The sequence below is a fragment of the Haliotis rufescens genome, unplaced genomic scaffold (genome assembly GCF_023055435.1).
Source record: "Haliotis rufescens isolate VD_foot unplaced genomic scaffold, xgHalRufe1.0.p SCAF_1, whole genome shotgun sequence".
NCBI classification, from domain to species: domain Eukaryota; kingdom Metazoa; phylum Mollusca; class Gastropoda; order Lepetellida; family Haliotidae; genus Haliotis; species Haliotis rufescens.
In genome coordinates, this window is record NW_025963779.1 from 84349597 (window position 1) to 84371804 (window position 22208).

Consider the following 22208-nt stretch of genomic DNA (forward strand, 5'->3'; position numbering starts at 1 on the left):
AAATCAGATCATTTACTCTGCAGACATCAATATCATCCAAATTGGCCTCATCAGCAGACACCACAGTATGAGACCAAGCAGTAGGAGATACTGTATGGCTACAATTAAAACTGCATCATAATGCTTTGCAGATCATTGTGACATCATCCGTAACAATGACATCAGTATCAAATTACCCTTATCTCTGCCAGTAAAGCTGGTTAGCTGTATGATTTACACTCAAGACGCACGTAATTACTGTTTACAGAATGGAAAATTGGAAGAATGATTTTGAATGATAAATAAAGTCTCACTCTTGTGTGTTCCAAGATCGGATATTTCGAACATTTATCAACTTCTCTGGATATATTTGATCTTGGAAGCAATGGTGAGATTCTCACTATAGCCATGTAATGATCTGATTTTTCTGAGATTGACTTGAAACCTTTCAAACACTTGACAGGGACAAACTGCTCAGCAATGGGACAGTTGGACGTACCTGTGAAAATCTGCATAGGAAATGTATCTATGAGATCACATAAAACTGTGACATATACCTGCCTTGTTTTGTAGGAATGGAGTATTCTTAGATTTATAGCCCGGTGACAGCAGGATTTCATAATATCTTCATAATGCCGGACATAATTTCTGCCACACCTAAATAACTGATGACAAATAAGAACAAAAATACATTCCAAAAGAAGAAAATAACAACCCTAAAATAATGAACAGGTTTCATAAGTCAGAAAGGAGCCATTTTGTATCAGGCATATCAGCAAAAACATGTCTGAAGATGCAGTGAATATCTACCCTGATATTTGATGACTAAACAGTCACTACATATCGGAAACTTCTGGGGTAACAGAAAGTGAGTGAGTGAGTGAGTGAGTGAGTGAGTGAGTGAGTTGGGTTTAACGCCGCTTTTAACATTATTCCAGTTACATCACGGTGTGTCAGCTTTAATGCGTGAGGAAAGCTTGAAGTGATGCAGGTCTCGGACATTTATCACTTCGATGAAACCCACGAGCACAGGTATGGTGCTGACAAACCTAGAAACATAATCGGGATGAACCATCATAGGTTTCTTGTGTGCCCAAGGGACGCAACTATGCACAGCGAATCGCGGCGCCTAAGACGACTGGGTCTCCTATGTCCCCTCTGGGGTAAGAACAATAGGACAGGTCAATGACAGGTCAACGCAAGCAACTACATTCATCCAACAGAACCATCATCTCCGACACACTGTTCTGCTTCAGGGCCAAGACTATCGATAGCTACCATGCAATGTTTCAGCTGCTCTTCACAAAACAATATCATATGTTTGAACAACCAGAGTGTAGAGGAGTAATGAAGTAAAGGTGAAACATGGTATATGGTGAAACATAAATATTGTAATGTCTTCAAATATATCATGCTAAACATCAATCTCATTCAGGATAGACCAGATTGTTGATAGGCCTGGATTGAGAATATTAAGATTAATATTGAATCTTATGGTGTTTTATGAATATAACAATAAAAGATATATAAAAAGACTTTTTATTAAAAAATATCCATTATATATAGTTAAAAGAAATAACAAATATTCATCCTGTATGAATTATTCTAGAAGATTAATGTCTTGATGTGCCAGTGTGTGTTTCAGTGATACTTCTTTCTTGCTTCACATGCTTGTAAGTATTATGGGCAGATTTGAACCCCATTCTGTAAAGTTCACTGTGGGAAAGATCCTGAACACAACACAGGTATAGTCTGGAAGTTAATTTAAGGTACCGACGTTTACTACAATATCTGAAAAACTATTGGACCTACTCCAGTCAAAGTTGGTATGAGATTATTAAATTGTCATACATAACTGGATATTACATTTAAAGACAATCGGTGCATGAATATAAAATCTGTCTATTTAGCTATCACTATATTTCATTAACAACCAGACCTGTTCCTCAGGGGTGGAACGAGCATTCATTGAAACAGCCATCTGCATAATGCTACCCCTGCGTCACAGGGCCATATGACAGTTGAACCAATCGACTCAACTCGAAAGGGTGCACGGGAATCACGAACGTTGAGACGCCCAACGCTAACACTGTATTCGTGCGTGCGTGCGTGCGTGATTTTTTATTCATGCACCGATTGTCTTTAAAGTAATACAGTTATGTAAATGACTGTTTAATAATCTCATGCCAACTTTGACTGGAGTAGGTCCAATAGTTTTTCAGATATTGTAGTAAACGTCGGTACCTTAAATTACCTTCCAGACTATAACTGGGACTGATGAAACTTGACAGCAAAGGAACTTTTGAGATCAATGAAATCAAGCATGCTCTTTTTATAATGATTTCGAAGAGTGTCATATAACTTTTTCTCAAAAGGTGTTTCATCAGGGTTATAACATTCAAGGACTTAGTAAAGATTTCAAAAAGGTTTATGGTAGACATGTGGAGCACATATCTAAATTTGATGCATCAATGACCAAAATGATGTCCGATGCAATTCCCATTTGACTTTCACCATGTGTTCCTGTTCTTTTTTGGAACAATTGCCTTGCCTTTACATGTGTTTGTGATAGATGCCACTGGTATGGCAGAATACACTCAGCATTTCGTAAACACTCATAATCATCACTATCTGACAGTGATTCATAAACACATATGATCGACTAAACTAAGTAGTTAACAAAAAGCTCTTTGAAAATATTCCTGAATGAACTATCTGCATCCAAATCATTTCTTTACTACAACTAGAGATATACATCTCTCAACTGAGCAGTCATCCATTCTGTTTCCTGACCAGACACAGAGACTTGACAGTACAACATACATGTCCAACAGCTTGACCCTTGTGCAAGCTGACATGCTGCATTACTAGTGGTCCTTACACATTACAGGTTACATCATCAGTACCAGAACGATCTTATGTGACTAGAAATTCCTTTTTATTGACTGCTCAACTACAGAAGGAGTCAGGTTTTATCTAATTGTGACATGAACTTACCACCATACCTCTTATAACAAGAACTATCAACAAACAAAAAGAGACAATCTTCTGTCTGAGTGAGATCTACCATCCTGAAGCTCCATAATTGGTACAATCACAGACGATAAAAGACTGCAGCTATGGCAACATCTGGACTGAGCTTTGATCAGTGGGCAGAACCTCCACAAGCAGCAGAAGACGGGACAGGATGCAGTCTAAGGATAAACCAGTGATCCAGAACAGTGAGTGAGTGAGTGAGTGAGTGAGTGAGTGAGTGGGTGGGTGGGTGGGTGGGTGGGTGAGTGAGTGATTGAGTGGGTGGGTGGGTGGGTGGGTGGGTGGGTGGGTGAGTGAGTGAGTGAGTGAGTGAGTGAGTGAGTGAGTGAGTGAGTGAGTGAGGTTTAACACTGTTTAAACCAGAAATTCATGTCAGATGATGAGAAGAACTTGGAGAAATCATTGAGTGTTTCAACACCCAGATGTACAGGTATGGAGCAACACACCAACAATAACCAATGGTAGTGCGGATCCTGGTAGGGCACAACACTGCAAAGCAACTTGACAACCTGCTAAACTGTGCCTTCAGATTCAGAACAGACCCAATAAATGTTTCAACTCTCATCAACAAGTCGACCAGCAACTGACAGAGTCACTGTTCTGGTATAGTCAACAAAAGCAGTTATAGCACCTCCTTGTCAGAATTTTGAAATCAGATTGGTCCAATTGATCTAGATAAAATACTGTGTATCCCGCCTGGGAGGGATACAAATTTCAGAGTGGGAGAATAAATCCCTTATACCCCACCATGAAGAAAACAGGCTGCACATGGATTCCTGAGTGGGAGAATATATCTCTTCTACCATCCTACGAAGAAAAAGCTGCATGTTGTTTAGGAGTCTGTGAGTCCATGACAATGCACAAGTTAACCTTGTCCAATCGAAAAGCTGATTTTCAATCTGTTTTAATACTTTTACAATGGCAAACTGAAACATGTCAGCAAGATAAACTTCTTTTAGCAATTTGGGGTACATGTGTGGTTTTATGACTGTGGCTCTTGGTACAAAACCGAAATTTGGATGCATAAACCACACATACACCTCGGGACAGTGCTACAACTTATATTATCAAACCACATTCCCTGCTTTCTTTTATTCAGTATTCATCACAATGGTTTGGTTAAAAAATGGTTTAAACTTGAGGAAGGGTCACACAAAACTTGATCTGTACACACACAGACACAACATCTTCTGTCTTCTCCACCTGCATGATGAGTGAGTGGTTGCCATGTATCTATCCATGGCAGCATCCATGCATGTACCACATGCTTCTCATCAGTATCCTCTCAGGGACAACGGCTAATGATGAAGAGCAATAGCAGCAACAACAGAGCATCCACAACTCCATCTGTTGCTTGATAGTGGACCACTCTGTCCTGTGTGTGACAACATACACAACTCCATCTGTTGCTTGATGGTGGACCACTCTGCCCCGTGAGTGACAACATACACAACTCAATCTGTTGCTTGATAGTGTTCCACTCTGCCCCGTGAGTGACAACATACACAGCTCCATCTGTTGCTTGATGGTGTTCCACTCTGCCCCGTGTGTGACAACATACACAACTCCATCTGTTGCTTGATAGTTGACCACTCTGCCCTGTGAGTGTCAACATACACAACTCCATCTGTTGCTTGATATTGGACCACTCTGCCCCGTGTGTGACAACATACACAACTCCATCTGTTGCTTGATGGTGGACCACTCTGCCCCGTGTATGACAACATACACAACTCCATCTGTTGCTTGATAGTGGACCACTCTGCCCTGTGAGTGTCAACATACATAACTCCATCTGTTGCTTGATGGTGGACCACTCTGCCCCATGTGTGACAATATACACAACTCCATCTGTTGCTTGATTGTGGACCACTCTGCCCCGTGTGTGACAACATACACAACTCCATCTGTTGCTTGATGGTGGACCACTCTGCCCCGTGTGTGACAACATACACAACTCCATCTGTTGCTTGATGGTGGACCACTCTGCCCCGTGTGTGACAACATACACAACTCCATCTGTTGATTGATGGTGGACCACTCTGCCCCATGTGTGACAACATACACAACTCCATCTGTTGATTGATGGTGGACCACTCTGCACCGTGTGTGACAACATACACAACTCCATCTGTTGCTTGATAGTGGACCACTCTGCCCTGTGAGTGTCAACATACATAACTCCATCTGTTGCTTGATGGTGGACCACTCTGCCCCGTGTGTGACAATATACACAACTCCATCTGTTGCTTGATTGTGGACCACTCTGCCCCGTGTGTGACAACATACACAACTCCATCTGTTGCTTGATGGTGGACCACTCTGCACCGTGTGTGACAACATACACAACTCCATCTGTTGCTTGATGGTGGACCACTCTGCCCCGTGTGTGACAACATACACAACTCCATCTGTTGCTTGATGGTGGACCACTCTGCCCCGTGTGTGACAACATACACAACTCCATCTGTTGATTGATGGTGGACCACTCTGCACCGTGTGTGACAACATACACAACTCCATCTGTTGATTGATGGTTGACCACTCTGCACCATGTGTGACAACATACACAGCTCAATCTGTTGCTTGATAGTGGACCACTCTGCCCTGTGTGTGACAACATACACAACTCCATCTGTTGCTTGATGGTGGACCACTCTGCCCCGTGTGTGACAACATACACAACTCCATCTGTTGATTGATGGTGGACCACTCTGCCCCATGTGTGACAACATACACAACTCCATCTGTTGATTGATGGTGGACCACTCTGCCCCATGTGTGACAACATACACAACTCCATCTGTTGATTGATGGTGGACCACTCTGCCCCATGTGTGACAACATACACAAATCCATCTGTTGCTTGATGGTGGACCACTCTGCCCTGTGAGTGGCAGAAAGCTCTACAGCAGACATATTATTCACTGTGAGGTAGATAACTTCAAGGGTCTTGTCAAAATTTCAAACTGAAAAATAATTCAGAAACGTAAACATTTTACTACACATAAACTCAAATCCACTAGTGTAGCCTGAGAGTGTGCTACTTGGATTATGACTGGTTATTTTGACCGGACCAATCTTAGTCATGTTTCCTAACCAAAATGGCAAGATGTGGGAGACAAGAGTAGGTACACATGAGGTAATTTTAAAACTTGAATGGATATGAACTGACAACTCCTGTGAATATGTGTATTATGTCTAATTATGATATGTACCCTGTACCCGATCTCAACCACAGCTTCCTTTGGGAGCTGATGTCCATGCCTCTTCATCAGTAACATCCAACAACATTTCTCTCAAAACTGCAAAGTTAATTGCACGACTATTTCCAGAAATGATTTTTTTTAAATGGACTGGAAATACAGAAGTGTCAGAAAGAATCCAGGGTACTTATCACAATAGAACGGTTAAATAATACACTGAATAAAAGAGGATGGTGACTACATGTTTTATGTTCTGTACCACGGTTCTCAAATATAACATAAATCAAACAAACAAGAAGGATAATTGTTGTGAAGTTGACATGTATAACATGAAGCAACACTGACATCCATCCCCCTTACCACCAACCTTCAATTGCTTATAATATTGATAAACATGAAACAGTGAGTGAGTTGGGTTTAACGCCACTTTTAACAGTATTCCAGTTATATCACGGCGTGTCAGCTTAATGTGGGAGGAAAGCCCGAAGTGATGCAGGTCTCAGACGTTTACCACTTCGGTGAAACCCACAAGCACGGGTATGGTGCCGACAAACCTAGAAACATAATCGGGGCGAACCGGGATTCGAACCCACAATCATAGGTTTCTGGCGTGCCTAAGGGACGTAACTCTGCAAAGCGAATCGCGACGCCTTAGACGACTGGGCCACCCGTGCCCCCGATAAACATGAAACAAATAGGGTAACTTCTAAAATGACATTCTGCATATGTCCCCTAATCCAACATGAGGAACTGAATACACAAGAGAGAAAATTGGGGAGTTCTATAAAAAAGTCATCATGGTCAATTTAAATAATATATTGCTGATCTGTCAATGTTAAAGGAAAAGCACTGCATAAATGTTTCAATTGCAAAAGTGTTCATAAATAAACAGACAAACATCTTACAGAGAAGAATTTTAATGTAATTATTTTCATATTGAAGCTAAAGCCATTTTGTGTAGCACCACTTCAAAAGGATGAAGTTAGAAACCAGTGCTGGTGATCCCCATTGATGAAAGCTGGATGCATCAACAACACAGAACAGTGAAGAGGTGTTTCAGCCAGGAGGAGAGTACTGGCCACCCACTGCAGGCGATTCTAGATTGCACATGAAACTTTTGATTGGCCAAAATCACATGGGCCATTGATTGCACAGAAAAATACATTTTGAATTTATCATCAGGAAAAATAATCTGGTTTCTACTTGATTGAAAATATTTTGTAGATATATTTATTTTGATTTCTTATAAACATGGATCAGCAAAACCTCGTCACTAAAACATACAGATTTATGAACGACTTCAGTACTACTGATGAAAACCCAAAGAAGCCTTGAGTTCGAGGACAGACCTACATTAACACACATGCCACCCTAGGATTTTGAATTGACATTGAGATAAGGAGAGTTTCAGAAAAGATTTATACCCCAAATAAGGTTCAGCCTAATTTTAAGATTTCTGGGCCTGAGATTACTTGAGAAAAATGTACGACCTGGCAACTTCTAACACTTCATTGCTCCTAGGAAATACGCATTTTCACCACTGAATGCTGCAGGTTGTCAGAGAGATGAGCATGCATCACTGAAGTCAAACAAAACACGGGGTCGGCTGAACCTAGAATGCTACTCAATGTGTTTGTTATCCTAAGTATACTCATAATATCCAGAAATACCTCCAGTTCCTGAACTCACTGCTGGCTCCATTGTGCTGCCATGGCTCCCTGGAGCCTGCTCTGAATGTGTGAAGCACTAGTGATATCATTCCTGGTAGTGTCTTGTACATGTAGTGCTTGGATTAAGGGAAATCTTAGGGGCAGTTGGTGAGCTATGAAAGAGTTGTTCCCCTTTGCCTTTATTGCATTGACCTTCTCCGTGGTATACTGGTAGAGTGTCTGCCCGGAGAGCGGAAGGTCCGGGGTTTGATCCCCTGCCACGGCATACCAAAAGACATTAAAAGATGGTACTTGTTGTTACCCTGTCTGGCGCTCAACATTAAGGGGCTAAAACAAGGACTGGTCGGCTCGGAGTCAGTATGCTGTGTCTGAGTGGGGTATTCATGTTCAAATGCAGCATGGTATCTCAGTGGGCTAGCACTATAAATTGGCATCACTCCGGACAAGCACAAGCAGCCACACACACAAACACACACAGGTACATGCACGTCGCTATATATGTGCAATCTTGGACGCAACGTTAAACCCCATTTCACCTCACCTTTATTGCGTTCATGTTGTGTTTAGATTTCCTGATGTAACCTTAACCATATCTACATGTTCTGGTCCTGGACACAGCAGAGGGCAGCAATCTGCACATGTGCTTCACATAGAATTCAACCATTAACCGTATAACATATGGCAAGTAAGACAGATGTCGTGACATGATTCAATGGACGAGGAAGATACTCACATGTAAATATGCTATGTTGCGTTGCATAGTGTTTGGGTATCAGGATCTTCATCTTCCATTAATTAATATAGTCACCTGGCCCGTATTTATTACATAGTCACGTGGGAGTTTGCCAATGGCTGTCTAATCTAGACCCTGGACAACTGTAAATACACACTGATACACATGCAGCTTATGTGGTATCTCCTGAGGCAAGTGACTTTGTTCAAAATGTGCCTCTGTTCATCCAGCAGTGAATGGGTACCTGGTAGGATGAGATGTTAATGTGTCTGTTAACCTCCTGGCGCCCCACAGGTAGACTAGGTTCAGTGGTAGAAACTAACAGTTTCAGTCCACTAGTCCTTATAATGATAACATATAGCAAAACCTTTAAAAATGGCCAATTTCTACTAGTCCTTAGGATACCTTTACTTTTGGGCCTGTGGGTTGTATACTCCCCAGGGAGCTGAGGACACTGAGACACTGATCCTACAACTGGGGTAATTATGTAGTGAGTGCTTCAACCATGCTTTAGAGTGTGGATTTGGCACATTATAAATATGCACATGTTGGATTGCACCATCAACTCTACATATGCTCACTAAACCATAACAGATGGTCAGCCTCCCCCTGAAGGTGGTGTTACAGGAACGGCCATAACAAGTTGTACCGACTTGGGCCTTCAGCATGATGAGCGAACACTTTTCTTTGACATAAAATCAAACATATCTGCTCTGATGGCAACAAGATGCATTGATCCCTGGCCCCTGCCAGAGAACATGGTCGCTCAGAAGCATCTCACCAGCATGAAGGAAGGGATCAGTTGGGTGACACAAATGGAAACTCTTGTGTGTGTTAAGGTTTTACAAAGACAAGTCAAGCAGGCTTTGAATAGAACTTTTGTTTGCATATGACTGTATCCAGTATTGTTTCAGTAGAAATGGCAAGTATAATGGACTTGTAACTCTGGTCATCTAAGAAGAAACATATTTAATCTGTATCTGGTCTATTAGCTTATGTTTTTTGAAAACATATTTGATCTATTTCTCCAATCCATATATTTTGAGAGATGTCCAGAGATTTTTTAGTTTAGGTCTGGCAGCAAGTCTTGACAGCAGAGGGTTGGACAGACACTCTGCCAGCTTGTGTTTGGGGATAGGAACACTATCACATACATATTAAAGGCTTAACCTTAATGACAACATTAACTCAGAGCTATTGATGGCACTGATGTATCTGCCATTAATCGGATTCACTTCACATATTCGATACGAAATTTCTCTACCAATGCCAAGAAGCATATAATTCCTCGGAATATTTCCACAGCATCGCATGTACAGAGCAATACAAACATCACAGAATGATTTCAACAATTCCCTAATACAAGCCATACCCTTCACACCCTTTAATATCACTGTAACTTCATTTTCCAATCAATGCATAAGATTAAGTTAAAAAGTATATATTATTCCATAACACATTTCTAATGACTAAAACATTGTTGAATCCATTCTTTATAGCGTGTTGCTAGGTGATTCGTGTGAGAGTCTGGGGCTGTCTTGTGTGATACAGAGTCAAGCTCCCTCAGAACCAGCCCTTGTTGCTCGTTGTTCTCAGACTTGAACTTCTTCTGGCCTTTATGCTCGTCTGTGTATGAGGTTCCGTGGTTGTCATGGGAACACAAGCTTCCGTTCTTGTCAAGCAAGGAGGTATGCTGGGAGTGGGAGGAGCTCTTGACAGTCTTACTCAGGGAATGATGCAGCGAATGGAAGACGAATTTTCTGAAAGAGAATCAATGGTTCCCCAGGAAACTGTAACTAACATTTACTTAAAGGGGCATCTGCGGTAGGAACTACCGCACTCTGAGTAAGCGGAGCTTCTACGACCATGTGCTTTGCTATTTATAGCCCAACCGTAAATAAGCTCCGCCCACTGTGATTGATGCCGACGCCAAACATGATCGATTAGATTTTTAATGATGAAACTACAGAAAAATTTATTGACTTATATCTAGATATGGAGCCATTTGTGGAATCCAGGGTTTGTCATTCAAGTTGATATGAAGTTTGATGGTCAATGGTGATCTTGTTTGCTTATGGTTTTCAAAAAGCTTCTCCTGACACTTGTTGTGTTAACATTGTCAGTCATTGTTTGAAACTGAAAAACCACCACCTTGCAGACTATTTGTAGTCAGGGTGGGGCTTTAAGTACCGGGAAAAGTGCTGAAGCAGCATTGTGGTATGCTGCACACACCAAAATATTCATGGCACCAAGTATTATGATTATTGAGTTCTTTGAAAAGATATCCTTCACAAGTATTTGAAAATTGTTAAGTTGGTTTCTGGATTGTAACACTGATTAAATACTTAGTACAAAGTCATGATGATTGGAACCAGTCCAGGATGAGAACTTTGACAAAAAGTGATGGACTTCAAACAAACCCTTTCATAGACAGCCTATATTTAAATACAGATAATGATGGGTACAACATTAACATTTCAGCATTGTCAATTAGGCAGAAATGAGTTGATGAGATCAAGGACATTACACCAGAGACCATCATGACCGGGGTAGGAGTTGATGAGATCAAGGACATTACACCAGAGAGCTTCATGACCGGGGTAGGAGTTGATGAGATCAAGGATATTACACCAGAGAACTTCATGACCGGGGTAGGAGTTGATGAGATCAAGGACATTACACCAGAGACCATCATGACCAGGGTAGGAGTTGATGAGATCAAGGACATTACACCAGAGACCATCATGACCAGGGTAGGAGTTGATGAGATCAAGGACATTACACCAGAGAACTTCATGACCGGGGTAGGAGTTGATGAGATCAAGGACATTACACCAGAGAACTTCATGACTGAGGTAGGAGTTGATGAGATCAAGGACATTACACCAGAGAGCTTCATGACCGAGGTAGGAATTGATGGGATCAAGGACATTACATGTGATAGACCTTCATGACCGGGGTAGGAGTTGATGGGATCAAGGACATTACAAGTGATAGACCTTCATGACCGAGGTAGGAGTTGATGACATCAAGGACATTAGATGTGATACCAGAGAGCTTCATGACCGGGGTAGGAGTTGATGAGATCAAGGACATTACACCAGAGAGCTTCATGACTGAGGTAGGAGTTGATGAGATCAAGGACATTACATGTGATAGACCTTCATGACCGGGGTAGGAGTTGATGGGATCAAGGACATTACATGTGATAGACCTTCATGACTGAGGTAGGAGTTGATGAGATCAAGGACATTACACCAGAGACCATCATGACCGGGGTAGGAGTTGATGAGATCAAGGACATTACACCAGAGAACTTCATGACCGGGGTAGGAGTTGATGAGATCAAGGACATTACACCAGAGAACTTCATGACCGAGGTAGGAGTTGATGAGATCAAGGACATTACCTGTGATACCAGAGAGCTTCATGACCGGGGTAGGAGTTGATGAGATCAAGGACATTACACCAGAGAGCTTCATGACCGCGGTAGGAGTTGATGAGATCAAAGACATTAGATGTGATAGACCTTCATGACCGGGGTAGGAGTTGATGAGATCAAGGACATTACCTGTGATACCAGAGAGCTTCATGACCGGGGTAGGAGTTGATGAGATCAAGGACATTACACCAGTGAGCTTCATGACCGCGGTAGGAGTTGATGAGATCAAAGACATTAGATGTGATAGACCTTCATGACTGGGGTAGGAGTTGATGAGATCAAGGACATTACCTGTGATACCAGAGAGCTTCATGACCGGGTTTGGAGTTGATGAGATCAAAGACATTAGATGTGATAGACCTTCATGACCGGGGTAGGAGTTGATGAGATCAAGGACATTACCTGTGATACCAGAGAGCTTCATGACCGGGGTAGGAGTTGATGAGATCAGGGACATTATCTGTGATACCAGAGAGCTTCATGACCGGGGGTAGGAGTTGATGAGATCAAGGACATTAGACATTACCTGTGATACCAGAGAGCTTCATGACCGGGGGTAGGAGTTGATGAGATCAAGGACATTACCTGTGATACCAGAGAGCTTCATGACCAGGGTAGGAGTTGATGTGATCAAGGACATTATCTGTGATACCTGAGAGCTTCATGACCGGGGGTAGGAGTTGATGAGATCAAGGACATTACCTGTGATACCAGAGAGCTTCATGACCGGGGTAGGAGTTGATGAGATCAGGGACATTATATCCGAGACCTTCATGACAGGGGTTAGAGTTGATGAGATCAAGGACATTACCTGTGATACCAGAGAGCTTCATGACCGGGGGTAGGAGTTGATGAGATCAAGGACATTAGACATTACCTGTGATACCAGAGAGCTTCATGACCGGGCAGGAGTTGATGAGATCAAGGACATTACCTGTGATACCAGAGAGCTTCATGACAGGGGTAGGAGTTGATGAGATCAGGGACATTATATCCGAGACCTTCATGATAGGGGCTAGAGTTGATGAGATCAAGGACATTACCTGTGATACCAGAGAGCTTCATGACCGGGGTTAGAGTTGATGAGATCAAGGACATTAGACATTACCTGTGATACCAGAGAGCTTCATGACCGGGGTTAGAGTTGATGAGATCAAGGACATTAGACATTACCTGTGATACCAGAGAGCTTCATGACCAGGGCAGGAGTTGATGAGATCAAGGACATTACCTGTGATACCAGAGAGCTTCATGACCGGGGTAGGAGTTGATGAGATCAAGGACATTACCTGTGATACCAGAGAGCTTCATGACCGGGGTAGGAGTTGATGAGATCAAGGACATTACCTGTGATACCAGAGAGCTTCATGACAGGGGTTAGAGTTGATGAGATCAAGGACATTACCTGTGATACCAGAGAGCTTCATGACCGGGGTAGGAGTTGATGAGATCAAGGACATTACCTGTGATACCAGAGAGCTTCATGACAGGGGTTAGAGTTGATGAGATCAAGGACATTACCTGTGATACCAGAGAGCTTCATGACAGGGGTTAGAGTTGATGAGATCAAGGACATTACCTGTGATACCTGAGAGCTTCATGACAGGGGTTAGAGTTGATGAGATCAAGGACATTACCTGTGATACCAGAGAGCTTCATGACCAGGGTTAGAGTTGATGAGATCAAGGACATGAGACATTACCTGTGATACCAGAGAGCTTCATGACCAGGGCAGGAGTTGATGAGATCAAGGACATTACCTGTGATACCAGAGAGCTTCATGACCGGGGTAGGAGTTGATGAGATCAAGGACATTACCTGTGATACCAGAGAGCTTCATGACAGGGGTTAGAGTTGATGAGATCAAGGACATTACCTGTGATACCTGAGAGCTTCATGACAGGGGTTAGAGTTGATGAGATCAAGGACATTACCTGTGATACCTGAGAGCTTCATGACCGCGGTAGGAGTTGATGAGATCAAGGACATTACGCCAGAGAGCTTCATGACCGAGGTAGGAGTTGATGAGATCAAGGACATTACCTGTGATACCAGAGAGCTTCATGACCGCGGTAGGAGTTGATGAGATCAAGGACATTACCTGTGATACCTGAGAGCTTCATGACCGCGGTAGGAGTTGATGAGATCAAGGACATTATATCCGAGACCTTCATGACAGGGGTTAGAGTTGATGAGATCAAGGACATTACCTGTGATACCAGAGAGCTTCATGACCGGGGGTAGAGTTGATGAGATCAAGGACATTACCTGTGATACCAGAGAGCTTCATGACCGGGGTAGGAGTTGATGAGATCAGGGACATTATATCCGAGACCTTCATGACAGGGGTTAGAGTTGATGAGATCAAGGACATTACCTGTGATACCAGAGAGCTTCATGACCGGGGGTAGGAGTTGATGAGATCAAGGACATTAGACATTACCTGTGATACCAGAGAGCTTCATGACCAGGGCAGGAGTTGATGAGATCAAGGACATTACCTGTGATACCAGAGAGCTTCATGACCGGGGTAGGAGTTGATGAGATCAGGGACATTATATCCGAGACCTTCATGACAGGGGTTAGAGTTGATGAGATCAAGGACATTACCTGTGATACCAGAGAGCTTCATGACCGGGGGTAGGAGTTGATGAGATCAAGGACATTAGACATTACCTGTGATACCAGAGAGCTTCATGACCGGGGTAGGAGTTGATGAGATCAAGGATGAGCTCCAGTTCCCTCTCTAGGAGGTTGTGGGCGTCAGTACAGAACTTGTCCCTGAGCATGTCGGCCTGCTGGAGCAGCTGGTTGAGGATAAACTGGCGGTAGTGGAAGCCACTGTGATCGGAGATGTGGTTAGCAGCCCAGGACTGTGTTGCATGGAGCTCTGCTAGAAGGACCTGTAGGCCGGGATGGAGAGGGAGATCATACAGGTAATCAGCAGTACGCAAACATCTCACCCACACTCATGTCAAGGTGAGGTGTGAGTGTGTGAGTGTGTGTGTGTGTGTGTGTGGTGTATGTGTGTGTGCGTGCGTGCGTGCGTGTATGTGTATTTGTGAGGGTGTACGTGTGTTGTGAGTGTGTGTGTGAGTGTGAGAGTGTGTGTGTGTGTGTGTGTGAGGGTGTATGTGTGTGTGTGTGTGCGTGCGCGAGTGAGTGTGTGCATGTTTGCATGAGTGTGTTGTGTGCATGAGGGTGTGTGTGTGTGTGTGTGAGGGTGTATGTGTGTGTGTGTGTGCGTGCGCGAGTGAGTGTGTGCATGTTTGCATGAGTGTGTTGTGTGCATGAGGGTGTGTGTGTGTGTGTGTGTGCATGTGTGCGTGAGGGTGTGTGTTGCATGTGAGGGCATGTTTGTATGTGTGTACGCGTGCGTGTGTGTGTGTGCGTGCATGTGTTTGCTTGTGGACATGTGGACCAGTCCTTCTTTTATCCTCCTAATACCGAGCACCAGGCAGGGTAAAGACAAGGCCACCGACCTTCCGCTTTCCAGGCCCATGCCCTATCCACTAGGCCACGGAGGCAGTCTCTACACAAGACATCTTCATGGTGCTCAAAGTCATGGCACATCTTAGCATACATTATAAGATCAGATATTCTCCCTGTCAGATCTTTGTAAATGATCAAAAGCATAACTTTTTGAGCTCTCTTTCACTGCTTGAAGGTGCTTATGGCACTGCTCAAAGAATGGACTCATTATTTTTATGGTTTCAGATTTTAAGTCTTGTTGAAAGTTTTCTGGCAACCTTATTTAACCAGCATAAGTAACTTATATACTGAAAGCATCTCAAAAGCACCGATTTCTATTAGCAGCATGATCCAAAATATCAATCCAATAAAGAGAGCCCTGTCTGCATCCCAAACTGCATCAGTAACACTCTCACACCACTGATCTTTACTTCAGCTGTAGACTTTCCCTATAAATTAACAAACAAAGAATTTCCCTCCTGAAAAGCTAATTCCAGACTAATTGAGCCCACTACCCTGATATCACATATATAGATTACTCTGTGGACATATGACATATAACAAAAACAGTTGCTTTCCGTCTTCGACAATTGACATTACCGACAATCTAAACTTTATTTCACCACAATAAATTATGTAAGTTACTATCCATGACAATTTCATAACGAAATTCGTTAATATTTCTTCCCATTGACGATAATTCCGATTATCGATCGTTTTAGCCAGCCCAAATTCAACTGGTATCAGAGCATGGATCACATACCCGTATTGAACAATTATAGCAGTGCTGCAGGGTCCAGATCCGATGGCTCCATGCATGGTAGTTACAGGGGTAGCGGTCCGCCGCACGCCGGCACACACTCAGCTCCTGCTGCATCTGTCCCTGCACATCCCTGTCCACGGCCACCTGCAGCATGTGGTTGTTGTGGGCGTGGTTGTCCACCTGGGGCAGGAGGTCCACGCCAATAGCGTCCATGTTGACACAGCCATCTTGCTGGCAACTGTTGTTACTGGTGTTGCTGTCGTTACTGGAGGCAAGACACTGGTTGAGAAGCTTGTGTAGCAGCCATCGCCTGGGAGACATGTAGTGTGACCAAATGAGTAGTGAGAAATATCAGTGTGAAGTCTATGCTGAATTCCCCCTCCACCCCGCCCCCACCTCCCCCCAATCAATATACTGCAGGTGAATTTGTTGAATTCTGCAAGCAAATTTCATGCAGTTCTACAAGACTATTGTTTTATGAATTAAAGATATTTTTGACAAATTTATCCATGATTAGTGAACAGACAGTCCCAGCATAAAACTGTGAGACATGTGCTTCAATACAAAAGTTGGATTCAAAACCGGAATATCTGAAGTAAGACAGAAATACGAAAACAATTAATTCACATGCTAAAATGCAAAATTAGTTATATTGAGAACCACCTTCTAATTCACAATTTAAATTACTGCAGTGTATTTTACCGATTCCATATGGGAAATATGCAAAATTTTGCTCATGTCCTGCATAAAATTGCTTCAGCAATATCAACTGTCAAAAGAGAGAATGGAGAATGTTAAGTTGGAAAGTTAGGCATGGTGAAACAAGTTCCCTAAGTGCAGAATCAGTATGTTCCTTATGTTCCACAATCCCCACAACCAAGTTACCTGTGTATAAATGTTTCAGCACTCTTAGGATGTTTAGACAGAATTAAGGATCCTAAATTCAAGTCATCTGCAATTGTTACATCACCATACTCCACAAGGTCCTTCCTACAAAGAGAACAACAGATTAACATTCATGAGTTTCATCATACTGTATATGACCGTAGATAAGCTGAATTTTGAGGACCAGAAAAAAAATCCTGTAGCAAGGGGTTGGCTTATGTATGGGTGCCACTTTCATCAAACTCTTTTTCTGTTGGTAAAAAAACTACATTGTATAGCTTGAGGTGAATGAACGACGCTATAACAAACTTTGTCAATGAAAATGTGAAATTTGTAATTAAACATCACAAGACATGATGATTTAACATTCCGATTGTATTTCTTGTTATACTAGGCATATATATGCAGTGTTGAAGATTACCGTGTGTATTGTCTCGTAAACTAAGCCGGAAATAGCAATCAGCTGTACACACATGGTCTCCCAATCTATCGGAGATTAAGTTAAAACATACCCAATAATATAACGGAAAAGAATTTTGGTGAAATGACTGAAAAAAATAGTATCTTAAATTACTATTTTACTACGAATAATAACTTCCACAAACTATTGGCAATGTTAAGATCAAGTAATCTCAGATAATCATTTCAATATTTTGAATATGCTGCCCATACGTCTTTGTTTTGCAAGCCATGTTCAATCAAGATGCGTTGTGTGCGAAAAAGAAGTTCCACACCTACGCATCTAGGTCAGTGTAGCTTAAGGTCTTCTAGCCTTTGTGTACCATGTGATGGCGTCCTCTAAAAGCATATAGAACATCTTGTTTCTTCTACACAAATACTGTGTGATACAGAAAACTCTTGGTCATGAGGATATATTTATCATGCTAATATTCTCATAGGTTTGAAGATAACAGAAAGTATTTAAGATCTATATATCAGTATTTCCATAGTTACCTAATATTCCAGACTGTGTAGCAATCTGGCTGGATAAGAAGAACAGCTCTTGACAGACCAGAAACTTCCTGAGGATCTGTGAGAGACAAATATCACATGTAGATGAAGAATGTAATTCTCCTAAGAACTGCAGGAAACCTTGAACAATGAGTGACTGAACACCTTGAAAGTGTTTTTCTAATTCTAATATGGAAAGAAATTCACATGATGGGGGAAGGCCTCAGATGGAGGTTGGCATGAAGCAGAATACATCTCTACCTATGATAAACACAACACAAAACTACCAAGATCCACTGTTTGTAAGAAGGGCTTCATTTAATGTCCTACCTGGGTTAAACTTATACAAACTGTTAATGAACGCAAATAATTCACATTGTGAGTCCGTAGGGATGCAAATATGTATGGCTGTTTGAATCTTTAAAGCTAAAAAGAATTGTAATTACAGTAAACTACGGTTATAAAGAACTCAAATGGACCACTAATTTTAGTTCGTAATAACCGTAGTTCGTTATAAGCATATATACAGCATATATACAGCATTTATACATCAAACGGCCGGGACTAAAAATAAGTTCGCTATATCCGTCAGTTAGTTATAAGCGTGTTCGTAATAAACTTAGTCTCCTGTACATTATTACACTAACATAGCAATTCTCATACATAACAGGCTAAAGGCTTCTGCGATTGGGCAATGATATGACAATTACATTTTTGGCTGGGAAGTCAAGTGAAGTTTGCCATATGTGCCTCAGTGGGTGGATCAGTGGGTGTGGGTAACAGTGACATCATGATCAGTGGATCAGTGGGTGTGGGTAACAGTGACATCATGATCAGTGGATCAGTGAATGTGGGTAACAGTGACATCATGATCAGTGGATCAGTGGGTGTTGGTAACAGTGACATCATGATCAGCGGATCAGTGGGTGTCAGTAACAGTGACATCATGATCAGTGGATCAGTGGGTGTGGGTAACAGTGACATCATGATCAGTGGATCAGTGGGTGTGGGAGACAGTGACATCATGGTCATTGGATCAGTGGGTGTGGGTAACATCATGATCATTGGATCAGTGGGTGTGGGTAACAGTGACACCATGGTCATTGGATCAGTGGGTAACAGTGACATCATGATCATTGGATCAGTTGGTGTGGGTAACAGTAACATCATGGTCATTGGATCAGTGGGTGTGGGTAACAGTTACATTATGATCATTGGATCAGAGGGTGTGGGTAACAGTAACATCTTTGTCATTGGATCAGTGGGTGTGGGTAACAGTGACAACATGATCAGTGGATCAGTGGGTGTGGGTAACAGTTACATCATGATCATTGGATCAGAGGGTGTGGGTAACAGTAACATCTTTGTCATTGGATCAGTGGGTGTGGGTAACAGTGACAACATGATCAGTGGATCAGTGGGTGTGGGTAACAGTGACATCATGATCAGTGGATCAGTGGGTGTGGGTAACAGTAACATCATGATCATTGGATCAGTGGGTGTTGGTAACAGTGACATCATGGTCATTGGATCAGTGGGTGTGGGTAACAGTGACATTATGATCAGTGGGTGTGGGTAACAGTTACATCATGGTCATTGGATCAGTGGGTGTGGATAACAGTGACATCATGATCATTGGATCAGTGGGTGTGGGTAACATAATGATCATTGGATCAGTGGGTGTGGGAAACAGTAACATCATGATCATTGGATCAGTGGGTGTGGGAAACAGTTACATCATGATCAGTGGATCAGTGGGTGTGGGTAACAGTGACATCATGATCAGTGGATCAGTGGGTGTGGGTAACAGTGACATCATGATCACTGGATCAGTGGGTGATGGCACAGCTTGTGTTTAATCTTGAATTAGACATACAATGTACTTCATGACACATTGCACCAGTCAATCAATCAGTATATTTCGTAAAGAGAGCACCTGTCCATTATACATGCCACATGGTTATGTATTTAATTCTCACAATCATGTAATATAGGTTTGATTGCACTGATGCTATCGCTAAGTAGATGTCATGTCACCAAGCCGAGGTAGGTTGCCTTTCTTAACATTTTGGCCCTGCTCTCAACAACTCACTCCTATCGATAGATCCAGCATTAGAAATTGGCACTCGTCCTGTAGTCCTTGCCATCTGCCCAGTAGTTAAGCTATCATGAGGACAAGCAGAAATTTGCCGGTTCTAAGGGTTTTTCTATATGTTATCATTATAAGGACTAGAAGACTAAAGCAGTTAGTTTCTATTGCTGTCGATCAGAGGCTGTGTGTATACTCACGAGCAAACTTGGCCTGTCCCTCTTTGCTTCTCCAGTCCAGAAGCCTATCATAGCAGTAGCGGAAAAGGATCTTAACACACCATGCCTCTAGGCCTAGCTTGTGCTCCACCACAACCAATGGGCTCTTGTTGTGTTTTGGCTCTGTCACTGGCAAGAAGTCGTATTCATCTCTGTGAAAGAAACAGTAAGGTCACAGAACAGGCAGAAATGTCAACCTTAAAGTGCTATTGTATTCACAGTATTTTACTTACAGCAAAAGCAACCTTGTCACGGTCAAGTTTACCATGTCTAATGAGTGAGCGTGTTGGGATTACAATTGCTTCAAACAGTATTTCAGTTTGATCACAGTATCTCAATCTAATGCAACAATGTTTATATAATAATTTCTTCCAATCAAGGAAGGAACTTTATATTTTTACTCACTCATACAGTCTGATGTATTGTTTATCGAGTTTGCGTAGCAATGAACATAGCAGTTATCATAAATTTCAGGGCTATTCTGAATGCCAGTTACAGGATGTACGTTTGAATCCATTAAAATAATCGTCTATCTCCTTTCTTCAGTGGGATAAACATCTGAATGGAAGAGACTTTGCATAGCCCATGGGAAGTACTGCCATACAGTCGAGAGCATCTATTAGACATTCCAGAATGTTCTTTTGCTCAGTTTTCAAATTTTGAATCAAAATATTTTTCAAAGCATAGTCTGGAATAGGAAGAAACTAGTGCCGTATATCTTGAGCAAGCTGCCTTCTGATTGGCTAATGTTGATTTCTTGTTAGTCACTTCAACATGCTCATCAATAGTCGGTCAAAGTTTGCAAAAGGTAGTTCTGACATAACCTGTAATAGGATGTCCTAAGATCTTTGTTTAGAGGTAGCGAGAAATAAGGTCCGATTTTAATCAGACTGGTAAAGGGGTGTTTGTGGGAAAGGGCTACCTAAACCTGAGGATCGTAAAGGGATGCTTGATCAGAAAGAGGATCCATGGCCTATGCATAGTGTTGGATGTAACCTATCCTAACCTAACACTAACCCTAAGGATCGAAGAGGCACACAAGATCTGTGAAGCCGGTTGTTTTATGATCACTTTCCATATAATTGATGAATAAACATCACTTTGAGCCAACAAAAACTTTGGAACCACGAAAGACGTATCCATATACGTCTTTGGAACCACATAACTTTATGTAAAAAAAATACATATCACCTCATTCCTGACTGTACAACCATGATACAACCAAGTATTATAAGAAACAAATTCTGCATCTCAGGAATAAGTACTTTTGAAAATGTCTTAAGTTTCACCATACGATGGATCCATAAGATTATTCAGTTACAATACTTTCGATGGACTTTCTCAGCTGATCTCTCAGTCTGTAAAGGAGGTATGTGCGGTGTGAATCGCAACTGTGATGCGTCCGAAAATCGTCGCTTTTGTTATGTTACATACGTTAGGTATGTAAAAGTTGTAGTAACTTCGACAGCGATGTGTTACTTTAGTCACCCTATAGATCTAGATCTACTCAAGTCAATCTATATGTCATCAGCTGATTGCGTGTTGTATTTGAGACGGGTGATATATTTTGGAGGATAGAATCTAAATTCCGTTTTCTTAAGACATTCTTTTCAAACACTCGTGACTATGTTGGAAATATATTATGCCAATTACGATCTGGTGAACATACATCAATGGATCTCTCCTGAAGCAACTGTTAATGTCTGCAAAAAGTCGTGCCCCTCTTTGATCCGCCATTTTGTTTGTTTGCATCACGTGACAGTAT

The 22208-nt window shown here is 42.1% G+C and overlaps 1 protein-coding gene across 2 annotated transcripts; it reads right to left on the reverse strand.

The window, feature by feature from the left end:
- Positions 1 to 8320: 8320 nt before the first annotated feature.
- LOC124136935 (protein prenyltransferase alpha subunit repeat-containing protein 1-like) lies at positions 8321 to 22180 on the reverse strand. Of its 2 annotated transcripts, none has more exons than XM_046503011.2 (7): positions 22113 to 22180; positions 20426 to 20595; positions 18140 to 18215; positions 17186 to 17290; positions 16301 to 16610; positions 14743 to 14969; positions 8321 to 10384 (listed from the first exon to the last, which is right to left on the reverse strand). In XM_046503011.2, the coding sequence occupies exons 1-7, from the start codon at positions 22178 to 22180 to the stop codon at positions 10087 to 10089; spliced, it is 1254 nt and encodes a 417-aa protein (XP_046358967.2). In that variant the 3' UTR covers positions 8321 to 10086. The 2 variants fall into 2 exon arrangements, with proteins under 2 accessions (XP_046358967.2, XP_046358968.1); XM_046503012.2 differs by lacking the exon at positions 8321 to 10384 and adding an exon at positions 14249 to 14676.
- Between the last annotated feature and the right edge of the window lie 28 nt (positions 22181 to 22208).